This window comes from Papaver somniferum, chromosome 2 (genome assembly GCF_003573695.1).
Source record: "Papaver somniferum cultivar HN1 chromosome 2, ASM357369v1, whole genome shotgun sequence".
Classification (NCBI taxonomy): Eukaryota; Viridiplantae; Streptophyta; class Magnoliopsida; order Ranunculales; family Papaveraceae; genus Papaver; species Papaver somniferum.
Genome location: NC_039359.1, coordinates 94,554,427 through 94,568,929, shown reverse-complemented (window position 1 = coordinate 94,568,929; position 14,503 = coordinate 94,554,427). Strand labels below are relative to the sequence as shown.

The 14,503-nt window shown below is 35.4% G+C and overlaps 1 protein-coding gene across 1 annotated transcript; it reads right to left on the bottom strand.

The window, feature by feature from the left end:
• Positions 1 to 6,649: 6,649 nt before the first annotated feature.
• On the bottom strand, positions 6,650 to 7,123 carry LOC113351632. Its single transcript, XM_026595581.1, has one exon. The coding sequence runs from the start codon at positions 7,121 to 7,123 to the stop codon at positions 6,650 to 6,652; it is 474 nt and encodes a 157-aa protein (XP_026451366.1).
• Between the last annotated feature and the right edge of the window lie 7,380 nt (positions 7,124 to 14,503).

Sequence of the window (14,503 nt, the reverse complement as noted above, 5' to 3'; positions counted from 1 at the left end):
GAGTAGATAAGTCCATATTAATTATGATCGATCACGAGACTCGTTCTTGTAGAATTATTATTTGAAAGATAGATAATAAGTTTCATACTAGGCAGAATTCTGATTTGATTACTTGGATACGACTAGGTTGATCTTGGACATTGAATTTTGAGATCGTCCAAGTACTCTTCTTAACAATCAGGCTCACAAACTCTTGTATCTAGACTTTTTTATTGAGAAGAGTTACAAATATAAACTCTATATACATCTTGTCAAGGATCATTAAGTTGGTCTACTTGCAATTGTATTAGGTTTTGTCCATACAGTTTTCCGAACAAAAAAGTTGGTAGTGTACTTTGTACTTTCTCCTTTTCAAATACATTTATAACGATTCAATAAAAAAAATTCTATCAGTAACCATAATCTTTGAGAAAAAACTAGTTTGAAGAATCAAATATTATCCAAATAACACTCTTTAGGACACTCGTAAATGCTACTTTTTTATCTTTACCTTTCTTATCGGATTAATGATTTTACTTTCCAAACTCTCTTTAACTTATTCCCTTTTATGAATAAGTTAATAGACGGCTCCATGATGATAGAATGGACCGATAGATACACACAGACGATAGTATGAGTTAGGGTGAGAAATGAGAAACCTTTCATGAAGTTTATGAATATATATTTTTTACTAAGATTTTAAAAATTTATTGTTGTCAAGATTAAAGAACATGTATGAAGCTATCAAAATCTCTGTGTTTTTTGTGCGTGGAGCTTCAACTCCAACCTTAGGTCCAACCATTTCGATTTTGTCACTATTTGTTTCCATTAAGTGTGTTTGAGATGGTATGAATCTGAGATAATAATTGAGATGTGATTGGGAAGATACATGAGGGGAGAGATACATGAGGTTTGTAATGTTGCTGCTCCTCTAAACTAAGTACAATAGAAACTCCATATAAGAATTCTCTATACAGGAATAACCTTCATATAACAATAAAATTTTCTGGCCCCAATATTGGCAAGTTATAAGAATATATTCGATAGACTTTATATTAGAGTGAGTAATATTTTGTTAGGTCTTGACTTTATACATCCTAGCAAAGACGCATGTGCGATGCACTTGACGACTTGTCGTTCCGTTACAAAACATAATGAGTAACAAACTAAAACAAACATCTTCAAATAGAAACAATACACATTATTGTTCCACGATTCTATCTCTTGTAATCAATTAGAATAAATGCGACTTACATTTCAGTGAGTGAAAAATTCGTATACAGTAGACACTAAAGTGTAAGATGAAACTAGAACTAAGCATTAAATTGAAAAACAAATATAACAATCAAGAACTTTGCGGACAACATCAGTTTGTAAGATATTATAATATTTATTTTTGTTTACCTAAGCTAAGAAGACATAAGAACTTCCTTGTACATAACGTTCTTGGTGAACGTTCTAACATTATCAGCAACGCCTCCTTTCTTGATTAACACCTTAGTGTTGTTGCCAGAAAAACCGCTTGAAAGCCCAACATACAATTTTCCGTGACTTTAGACATGCTAGGGTAGATAAATACCGGTGTTTTAAATTGTTTGTCCTTGTGCTTTGTTGATGGTGGATGCAAAGCGCATACATACTGGGAATTGCTTGCGAATCATCTTATAAGGAAACTCAAGATTCTCTGGCGGGCTCATTGGCATCATATATAAGAATATTATTTTACTCGTTGATATCCCACTGAGGATCACTTCATCGATACAATCTGGAAAGAACTTCTTTATGATAAGCCTAGTACCATTGCATAAGCCGTTATTGGCACTAACATTCCTGAGTAACATAATGGGTGCTCCTAAATTCAGTTTCAACTCATGAGGAGGTAAACCACCCGGGGATATTCCATTCAAGTGTTCTTGAAAATAGAGGTTTTGGATATCATGTTCCACATAATCAAATGAATAATACGTATGCTCTTCTCCGGGAAACATGCTAACCACTCGATCATTTAACTTATCGACATGCTCAATCAGTGGTGTAATCAGTGCCCGATTAAGCAAGTAATCCTCAGAATTATCTACCAAGTCAGGAAAGGTATCATCTATCAGTTGAGACACTGAATCTTTACCATGAAAAAGGCGAGGGTACCCAAATATACCTCAAGCTAAAACTTTTCCTGCCTATAAGTCCTTTCTCCGGAAGTGATTGTCTATGGACTGAGTCGAGACAATACAACTAATCGGTTCACACTTCGTGTGATCGTCTATGGATACGAGATCGAGATAATGCAACAACGAAGTATGTTTACTTGATACAAAGGTTCGGACTTAACCAAACACAATAGGATTGCTTATCAAATAAATAGGAATTAACATTTGTGTAATTTACTTTAATTATAATAAAACAATTATAATGAGGAAATATAAAGTAAATGACACAACAAGATTTTGTTAACGAGGAAACCGTAAATGCAGAAAAACCCCGGGACCTTGTCCAGAATTGAATACTCTCAGGATTAAGCCGCTACACAAAATTACACCTAACTTTGTATAGTTGAGACCAAGCAACTAAACCTATAGTTCACCTAGTTCCGTCTATATTCCCACGCCTCCAACTTATAAATAAGTCACGTACTTGGAACAATTCCTTTGGTTCGTATTCCAAACAATAAAGGAACAACAAATATTTTTGGTATCAACTCTATTCAACCAAGTGATATGAGTCGGACAAAGGCTCTTCCGTTTATCTTATGTTCACTTACCGAAGTAATCGTTTAAGATTAAACCAACAATACTCTTAATCCAAATAATTGTGTTGATGTCAATCTACTCAATTAATCAATCCAATCTACCACAAGGATAAACTGATTATTAATTGGATCCTCTTTTACCAAATCAAGTATTGTGCACAACAAAGATTATAAACCCAAATCAGATCTTCAATATCTTCTTTGTCTTCAAATCTTCTTAAATCTTCAATAAAAACCTGCACACAATCACTTGAATCTCTTGCGATCAATCACGCACAGAACGGAGTCTGTTAACAATGGATTATCACAAGATCGTCTTTAGAACTAACAACAGTCTAAAGATCCATGTCGAAACTCTGAACTAGTTTGAGTGAATCTTATATCAGAAGAGAAGATCCTCAAGCATAAACAAACTAAGTGCAATTAGATTTCAACCGCTAGTCAATCAAAACAATCGAAAACAAAAGATAAACCGTAATTATCTAGTTTCCCACCAACAGTACACGCTAGAGCTTCTCAATCCCAAAGAAGACTTTAAACTGCGCGGCCGTAAGAGATTTCTCTTAATTAGGTTACTCTCCTCTTCGAATAGGCGGCTTCACCAGTAACAAAAACAAAATAGGAAGTCTCTTGTTACGAAGGATTAGTTTGCTAGAAAGGCGAACTTCAAGTATTTATAGACAAGGAAGTTTGGACACCAAGGAATTTCCAAAACCGAAAATATTCTCAAGATACTCATTAACGCACATATTCGGTTTTCATAATTCCTGGAAATGCTCTGTCCAAAAATAATGATCGAAATCTCTCGGAAAATCTAATTAGTAAATGCACATAACTAATTCTTATATTTCACTACAAAATAAAATTAATAACCTTAATTAAAAGATTCTTAACTTACTTATGTTTCGATCCTGGGATTTTCTTCCTTTATCTATTAAGGAATAACTTTGAACAATTAAATAAATAAACATTCATAGCACATGTTCAAAGTATGTCGACATCCTTACTTTGTAGTTCTTTTTCACACTTACAACCTTGAAACCGATTTGCCACACTTCCAAACAAGTTTAGAATTGGTTTATCTGACTTTCAAGAACTATATGATTGAGAAAACAAACATTCAATCACAATCATGGGTTTAACGGTTCTACCAAAATAAATTCCGGTTCTACCTCCATGTGAGTATTGTGCATAGTCACACTAGATTTCCAAAAATTCGGTTGACTAGGTACTAGGATCGTTCCCCACATATATATGGTATTTAACTTATATATGTTGCACATGTTCATAGGATCGGTTCCCCTTTGCCTAAAAAAACGTGTTACACATGTCCATAGGATCGATTCCCCTTTCTGTTATAAACCTTGTTGTACCTCATACAAGGATCGGTTCCCCTTTGTGATGTACTGCACCTCTTACTAGGATCTGTTCCCCTTTCCCAAATTTGGTCAGACATAACACAAACCCGACCATACCATCTCAGGTGATTACTTAAGATCGGTTTCACTAGTAAAAGTCATACCAATACATAGGTCAGGTCTTTGTGAATAGTTCTACCAGGAACACAACAAGTTGTGAGCGGATATACTCAATCACACATATTGGTTGTTCATAAGATATGCACTGAATAACGAAGCCAATAACACCTGGCAATTTACTTTTCGGTTCACAAACAAGTTTATGAACTTACTTCCTTAGAACACATGTAAACATTGTTCTCTAGGATGAAATCCTCACTTAATACCCATACATAATCACAATAGCATTCAAATGATTATGGCGATGTCTTATCTACAAAGTTTAATGGTTAAGCAATAAACCTCGTATTGTATTCCTTAATATTATGTCTATCTAGAGTTCAAATATGCTTCGCAGTTATGGTTTCAATATGCACGACTTGAAAGATATGTTATGGAATGAAACAGTTCAAGTCAAATATCACTAACCTCAAGTGTAAGGATGATTGTTGTCGTTGTAGCTCCTTGCTTCTTCACATCTTCAAGTCTTCGCAATACTTGTAATGTCTCATATCCTAATACTTTCAATCTAACCTATACGAAGTTGACTCTAGTACATAATCAAGCGACTCTTAACATGAGTTTTGATTCACTAAAATATGACAACCAAACTTGACATACCAACGCTTGGTGGGTTCAACCGAGTAATGCTCTAACACACTAGTCCATAGTATCACCATATCATCTGACATCTTTATCATGTCATTTGCCGAAGAAGGTTCATTTCCATCACCAACTCGCATCAAGAAATCAGAATAAGACGTATCGCCCATTGCACACATATTCTTCTTCAGATGAAGAACCTCTACGTGTCTCCACAGAGGCGACCTGGTAAGACACGAACCAACCATTTGCCCCCCTTGAAGTTTTTGGTACAACTAGAAGAACCTGGTGGATATCACCAACCATTTCCACCAAACGACTTCTCGTCACCCGTTATATCTCTCATAGTCCTATTGAATGCCTCGACAGAACACCGATGTGCCATGGTAGCTTCATCCCACATAATCATAGTAGCTTGACGGAGAAGATCAACCAACTTGTCACTTTTACCGATGTCACATGTAGAAATTATTGTTGGGGTAAATGGAAGCTTGAATCTTGAGTGTATAGTTCTTACACCAGGTAACATAGTAGCTGCAACTCCAGACGTAGTTGTTGCTATGGAAATACCACCACTTCTTCCAACGGTCGACAAAATAGCACGTTAGACAAATGTCTTCTCGGTACCTCCTGGACTATCAACAAAGAAAACTCTGCTTTTTTTTCTTCGGATGGTACCCATAATTGCATCATAATCCTTGATCTGATCTTAATTCAACTTGTCCACATTCAACATATCTTCTTCAGAAAATGGAATGAATACCTCCTCTTCGATCAAATTAGATACCTGTAAATTATCATCCGATATTACAACAATTACTGTAAAATCATAATCTTTTAGACGCTTGACATGTTGATGAAGCATTTGACCGATATTTTTATGAAGACAATCTGATAAGTATCCAGATCTTGTATCACTTGAACTTGAATAATCTTCAACTATGTTGTTGAAGAACTCCTCCCACAGCTTTATAGTTTCCATCGAGTTTTAAAAAATCAATATGCTATCAAAAAGAGTTCTCAAAGCATATGGCATCTTGTTTGTTGTTGTTTCGGCCATACATGCCCTCACACTGTTATCATACTTCAACAATCCTCGTGCCTCGACTGCACTTTTAAATGTCTGACATCTTTTGCCGTCAACTGTCAAAAAATCTTCATATGAAGTGGCACCCCTAACATGCATAAGTATGAGCCTCAGAAAAAACCTTTCAGCCGTAATAGGTGGTACAAAATATACCCTACTAATAACCCTTTGTTTTATTCTTCTTCTCTGCCATTTCATAATTACTTTATCCCATTCGTAGTGTTCAGGAAACTCCCGATACAACCATTGCCTAGCCATAGGATCACATGCATTTGTAACAAAATATTCAGTCAACATCGTTTTGGAATTCCTTTCATTTGCCAAGACCTCATCGACTGTCTGATGCCCGTATAACATGACAGTATTTTGTTTGGGAATATGCAATTGCAATCGTTGAACTGGTTGACACATATTATTCATCGGAAACCTGTATATTCTCCACATTGCCTCTTGAGCACACACCCATCTTGCATTGATATAACGTGCTACCTTGTCATTCTTGGAATCTAGCTGCACTGGCTGCACTCGAATGGAAATACAATCTGGGACCTTGTAGACGTACTTATAAAGATACTTCGCACTTTGGATACTGGAATAAACATCTACATTTATATGGCAATCGTATTTCTGAAGAAGCCAAGGATTGTAAGGCACCACAAATCTGTTATCTTCTATGAAGTTCTTAATCATTGGTATAGTATTTCCATCATCTCTCCTCTAGTAAACTGGATATGCATCCTTTCCTTCCACGGTACATTCATCAAATTGTTTCGGAAACCCTCTCTTGCACTTTACTTCCCTCATGCACTTTCTACCACGCGGACCATGAATCATCCATTTTTCCACACACTTATACAACTCGGTCTCTTTCTTCTTATCAGGGATTTCTGCTCTAACTATGCGATCATAATCATCGAGACCTTGTAACTTGCCTTCTTTTTCCAAAATGATCAACATATGGACATGAGGTAGACCTCTTTTTTTAAACTCAATCACATGAACATGGGAAGCTACTCTTCCTAGTACATTCTTATTAAATATATCTTCCTTCAACTCTTCAAATTTAGCACGGAATACCATATTTGTTAAATCAGGTCTATCTGATGCAGATTGATCGGGACGTAACTCAGCTACAATCTCGGGCCAAAGTGGATTGCAAGTTATTGTAAAAAAATATATCAGGCTTCCCATATTTCTATACCAATGCAATCGCATCTTGGTATCGCTAGTACATATCACGCGGCCCACCAATGTATGAAGAAGGTAGTATTATATGTTAGAGCATTGCTCGGTCGAACTCACAAGTGTTTCTATCTGAAGATTGTTGTCAAAACCCTATCTTGATTTTTATTATATAATTAGTTAAGTCTTGATCTAGGATAGAGATAGTTGAGTCTCGAACCAGTCATCATTGCGTTATACCGTTTGAAGGCGAAGATCAACTAAAGCTTTTGGAGAACTTCATCAACAAAAGGTAAGTGGAGACTGAACCACCTATTTCTCAAGTTATATTCACTTTTCTATCCTTGAGATGTTGTCGCGTAATTAATTAGACTATCATGCATAGACAAGAATGTCGAATCGAGAATAATTATCAAGTTAAAGGACTTCTCGAAATATAATGACTATTAATGAACATTTTTTCATACTTGATGAATTTCGGTTAAGAAAAATTTATCATTTGCAATCAAAATTATGATTCAAGTTTTATCATTTAAAAATAGCCTGGAACAGTGATATATGTCATTGATGTTATTTGAGAATGTTTCAAATCGATTTAGAGAGAAATGTAGAACTATTATATTTGGTTACAAGACAGTGTCATCAGTCTTACAAACTGGGAAAACTGTTATAAGTCTGAAGTCGTATTACATGTACTCGTACACGTTGCGGAGTAGCTATATGTCGACTTGCAGATTTGTGATGTATATCTTTATCCACATCATGTAAAATCTGTTTGACTCGTGCATACCCGTATGCAAATCGAAAAGGAATTGTGCTCACGGAACCGGCTTGGTATCCATACCGGTACACGTACCAGAAAAGTTCTGTATTATGGAACTTGGTTTAGTATCCATACCGGTATGCAAACCTATATTGTTCTGTGGACTTTGGAACCGGTCATAGTCTTGAGGTACACAAACCGTTACGCAAACCTAAATAGTTATTTGAACTCCGGAACTGGGTTTTGGTATACAAACTGGTACATGTACTATGACTGACTTGACTCCCAAACGACAATGCATTTGTACTTTGTACATGTACTAACCATGTCGATTGTCGTTAAATGCAATAAAATTATTTATACTAGATAATTAGCATTTGATCGAATCTCTAAAAATACCATGGACTTATTTGATCACATGATTGTGACTCAAGGTTAATGTCTTAATTGTTTATGAAAATGAATGTTAAGCTTATAAGTTCATATCGGCTAGTTTCGGCTAACCACCTTGAACATAGTCTTTATACACGGTTCGGTTACGGTTTCACCTGACCAGAGTGTATATCTTGTTTATGTGAATAATATTCGAATATTCATCTAACAATGGATATTGTTTGCTTGGTTCTAAAGCTATCTTAGTTTAAACCTAAAGCAACCTATGCTTTGAATGTCTATAAAAGGGTAACTCCAAACAACTGGTATCATTGAACCCCGAAAGTACTTTTTGGTGTGTCCTAGTTGTATCTAGAGTCGTCCTCTCCAAAAACCCTTTTATGGTTTAGTGACCACAAATACTTCATAGAGATTCGTGAAGCCAGGACCAGTTATCTTTTACCTTGATAACTCTAGTATCCTGATCTTGTTCGATTGTTGATTTATCACTTGAACAAGATAGATAAAAATCACATAGTTTTCTTCGTCTCAAACTTTGTGATTCCACAAGTTTTATACTTGTGAGGTGAATAATAATCTAGTCTGCACTTCGGGTTGCATAAGTCCGGATTTTTAGGTTGGATAGACTTTGTCTATTGCTATCGATTTCCAAACCACCTTGATAGAAATCTTGTTTTTTGATCGTAAAAGAAATCACTTATATAGGTGTAATCTGTGGGGGGGGCAGATTGGTTTAAATTCTTCAATTGAGTTGAATCAACTCTTAGTTGGTGGGACATTATCTAAGGGAATCAATTTCGCAGAGTCTTGATGGGGTTCAAGATGCGTAAGAAGCGTGATTGTACCTGAATCGGTGTGAGACTGAGTTCGGGCTCAACTATATTCCAGACCGAAGATAATTGTTAGTAGGATAATGTTTGTAGTGGCTTAATACATTTTGGTATTCAATCTGGACTAGGTTCCGGGATTTTTCTGCATTTGCAGTTTCCTCGTTAACAAAACTTCTGGTGTATGTGTTATTTCTTTTTCCGCATTATATTGTTTATCTTTATAATTGAAATGTCACAGGTTGTGCGTTAATCAATCATAATAGATACATCCGACCTTGTTTGTTAGGTACCACTTGATTGATTCTTGGACATTGGTATTTGGTACCGTCCAAGTTATGTCTTTGTAATTAGGTTCACGGATTTGTGAAAAGGAGAGGGTACCCAAATATACTTCAAGCTAAAAAAATTCCTACCTATAAGTCCTTTCTCCGAAAATGATTGTTTATGGACTGAGTCGAGACAATACAACTAATCGGTTCACACCTCGTGTGATCGTCTATGGATACGAGATCGAGACAATACAACAACGAAGTATGTTTACTTGATATAAAGGTTCGGACTTAACCAAACACAATAGGATTGCTTATCAAGTAAATGGGAATTAACATTTGTGTAATTTACGTTAATTATAATAAAACAAATTATAATGCGGAAAATAAAAGTAAATGACACAGCAAGATTTTGTTAACGAGGAAACCACAAATGCATAAAAACCCCGGGACCTAGTCCATAACTGAATACTCTCAGGATTAAGCTGCTACACAAAATTACACTTAACTTCGTATAGTTGAGACCAAGTAACTAACCCTATAGTTCACCTAGTTCCTTCTGTATTCCTACGCCTCCGACTTATGAATAAGTCACGTACTTGGAACAATCCCTTTGGTTCGTATTCCAAACAGTAAAGGAACAAGAAATCTGTTTGGTATCAACTCTATTCAACCAAGTGATATGAGTCGGACAAAGGCTCTTCCGTTTATCTCAACATAAACTCCTTCGTCGGGTCTAGATCTATCTTATGTTTAATCACCCGAAGGTAATCAATTAAGATTAAACCAACAACACCTTTAATCCGAAGAACCGTTTTGATGCCGATCTACTCAATTAATCAATCCAATCTACCACAAGGATAAACTGATTATTAATTGGATCCTCTTTTACCCAAACAAGTATTGCGCACACCAAAGATTATAAAACCCAAATCAGATCTTCAATATCTTCTTTGTCTTCAAATCTTCTTAAATCTTCAATAAAAACTTGCACACAATCACTTGAATGTCTTGTGATCAATCACGCAAAGAACGGAGTCTGTTAACAATGGATTATCACAAGATCGTCTTTAGAACTAACAACAGTCTAAAGATCCCTGTCGAAACTCTGAACTAGTTTGAGTGAATCTCATATCAAAAGAGAAGATTCTCAAGAATAAACAAACTAGGTGCAATCATATTTCAACCACCGTTAGTCAATCAAATAAATCGAAAAAAAAGATGAACCGCAATTATCTATTTTCCCACCAATGGGTCGCGGTAGAGATTCTCAATTCCAAAGAAGACTTTAAAACGAGCGGCCGTAAGAGATTTACCTAATTAGATTACTCTCCTCTCCGATAGGCGGCTACACCAGTAACAAAGACAAAAGAGGAAGTCTGTTGTTACGAAGGATTATTTTGCTAGAAAGGAAAACTTCGTGTATTTATAGACAAGGAAGTTTGGACACCAAGGAATTTCCAAAACCGAAAATATTCTCAAGATATTCATAAAAGCACAGATTCGGTTTTCATAATTCCTGTAAATGCTCCGTCCAAAAATAATGATCGAAATCTCTCGAAAAATCTAATCAGTAAATGCACATTACTAATTCTGTAATTTCCCTACAAAGTGAAATTAATAACCTTAATTAAAAGATTCTTAACTTACTTATGTTTCAAAGTTTGTCGACATCTTTCTGCACGTGTTCAAAGTTTTCGACATCTTTACTTTGTAAGTTCTCTTTCACACTTGCAACCTTGAAACTGATTTGCCACACTTCCAAACAAGTTTAGAATTGGTTCATCTGACTTTCAAGAAGCATGTGATTGATCAAACCAACATTCAATCACAATCATGGGTTTAACGGTTCTACCAAAACAAGTTTCGTTTCTACCTCCATGTTAATTCTACGCATAGTCACACTAGTTTCCCAGATATTCGGTTGACTAGGTACTAGGATCGGTTACCCACATATATATGGTATCTAACTTATATGTGTTGCACATGTCCATAGGATCAATTCCCCTTTCTGCTATAAACCCTGATGCACCCCATACAAGGACCGGTTCCCCTTGATGTACTGCACCCCTTACAAGGATCGGTTCCCGTTCCCTTACTAGGATAGGTTCTCTTTCCCTTACAAGGATCGGTTCCCTTTCCCTTACTAGGATCAGTTCCCTTTCCTCAAGGCAAACATAATCCGATCATACCACAGGTGATTACTTAAGATTCGTTTTACTAATAAAAGTTATACCAATACAAAAGTCAGGACTTTGTGAATAGTTCTACCAAGAACACAACAAGTTGTGAGCGGTTATACTCTATCACACATATTGGTTGTTCATAAGATATGAACTCCTGGCAATTTCCTTTTCGGTCCACAAACAAGTTTATGAACTTACTTCCTTAGAGCAATGTAAACATTGTTCCCTAGGATGAAATCCTCACCTCATACCCATATATAATCACAATAGCATTCAAATGATTATGGCGATGTCTTATCTACAAAGTTTAATGGTGAAGCAATAAACCTCATATTGTATTCCTTAATACTATGTCTATCTAGAGTTCATATATGCTTCGCAGTTATGTTTTCAATATGCACGACTTGAAAGATACGTTAGGAAATGAAACAGTTCAAGTCAAATATCACTAACCTCAAGTGGAAGGATGATTATTGTCGTTGTAGCTCCTTGCTTCTTCACATCTTCAAGACTTCACAATACTTGTAATGTATCATATCCTAATGCTTTCAAGCTAACCTATATGAAGTTTTACTCTAGTACATAATCAAGCGACTCTTAACATGAGTTTTGATTCACTAAAATATGACAACCAAACTTGACATACCAACGCTTGGTGGGTTCAACCGAGCAATGCTCTAACAATTTGGTTATCTAATCGTTCTAATTACAAGAGAGAGAGAGAGATAACTATAAACATTATTCCTTGATTGAGTTCAGATCTCTGAATTGTGTTGAGTTTGTCCATACATATTGCCTACGAAAAAGTTTGGTGGTGTATTTTGCAACCCCAGTGTTTTCACTATCTTCTTTCCTAGTTCGTCTATTGAGACAAAAAAACGTATCAAGAATTCATGCATGTTTGATGTACTTAGGATATAAAATTAGAAACATACCAAGTGTTTTGCTTTCTTTTAAAACTAAAGTGCATTTTTGAAGCTTTGAGTTTGAATTTGATTAAATAAAAAAACAGAATGCACATATGTATTCTACTTTTAACTTACTTGCACATGTTTCTCCCGCTCTTTGTGCATCTTGTAGTCCTTCATATATTTCTTCCCTTATTTAGTTTTGATGACATGTAATCCATCTGAGTCTGATGGAGTCAATTTTAACCCAATTATCCACAATGTAATGTTGCAACAATCGCCCTCCTCGGAGAAAAAATTAATCATGATTGCTTAGGATCTGTACAACAATTAAAAGATATAAAAACACCCAAAAAATTGATTAAAAGATACTATAAAAATATGAGTTCAGGTCTTTAGATTTATAGACTATATTACTTAATACCTACAGAAGATATAGTCGGAAACACATTAGAGAAGATATGATGTAGGGATATAGTAAACAATGTGTCATAATTCAGGAAAAACATGAATTCAAAAGCTTTCATAATTAAAGACTGTATTAATACCCGCAGAATGTACGAATAGTATCCAAGGCATGACATCTTTCTTCCATTTTCATGTTTTCTATTTATGTCCCACCCGTAGCTTCCATAAGGGAGTAAAATCGGATATTGCATAGGATCATAATTACCACCTGTCTCAAAGATTTGTAAGAGATTCCCAGACGTTGTCTGCATTAATATTTCAGATTCAGTATGTTAGTAACTTTCATCACCTATTGGCATAATAGCTGCAACCTGAGAAGTACTTAGAAAAGTGTACTGCGACTGATCTTTAGGTTGCTCTTTAATAATCAACTGGAAATTCAAAAGATCTTCTCATTCTACACCTTGACGAAAAACATGGAAAAAACTATTGTGTCTATCGAAGACCTCCCTTAACAACTTCAACACATCTCTATCCAAAACATAGTTACCTTCCTTCATCCTCTAATTAATCTCCTGATCTATGTCATAGAAATATATTTGTAGATATCGTGGTCGAGGTACTTTATTTGGTGGTAAAAGACTATCTATCATATGGTAAAGATGGCCTTGAATATGGAAAGTATAAACCCCTTTTGTACCATCAGAAAGATCCTTATCAAAGTAAACCCCCATCGAAGTAAGTGAAAAACAACGATTATAATGTTTGATGTTGATTCTAAACTACTTTCTTCTTGCTCCCTTATCATCAAACAACTCCAGAAATTCTATAAGTGGCTTAACAAATGGTAAATATATTTTCATTACCACAACAAAAATTCTCTGATTCACGATGAAAAATCTTCGCTTGATATTTTGGACATGTTTTTAATGGTGACAAATGATACTTTATTAGTTAATTCAACTTGGTAAGTAAGTACTCTTGCACAATTATGGAACGAAAATCTTCTTACAACACTTCGACGTGGATGACCTATCTGTTTTCCCATCTGACTTCCTTGAGGATTTGTTGTACATAAATCGAGACATATATATTTAGCTTACAAAGCAAACACAACTTAGAACCATACACAAACATATATATAAATGTGCATATGACTAAGGGGGTTTGGTTATGAATGTTGATTGACCAATAATATTTTAACCATTCAGATTAGATATGGCCAGACCCATTTGAGAAAAATTATACTTACTCATTGCAGAAAAGTAAGTATGAGAGGACAAAGAACATGTGAATTAGCAATCAGGAAGAACAAATAAAAACAAAGGAAAAGGGAGCATAAATTTTTAAATCTAACTAACCTTCAAAGATTGGTGGAGATCAATAACTTCCTTGGAATCAACCTCCCCTGATGATTTAGACTCAAATATTGTTTTATGCCTAAGCATGTCATCTAGCATCCTTTGTTTAAAACTCTTGAACTCCGAGGATTTTTTATTTTTTTTACTCTCACTTGTCAGCCCAAGTATGTGAGAGTCTACTTTGATTTTATTTTTTCTGAAGAAGTCCTTCACACTTCTTTAGATGAGACTTTGCAGACCTGACTTTTTCCTGTAAGCTTCGTATTTCCGC

What these genes read in the sequence shown, in the direction of transcription:
- LOC113351632 (XM_026595581.1), bottom strand. Translation starts at nt 7,123, where the DNA reads ATGGGAAGCCTGATATATTTTTTTACAATAACTTGCAATCCACTTTGG.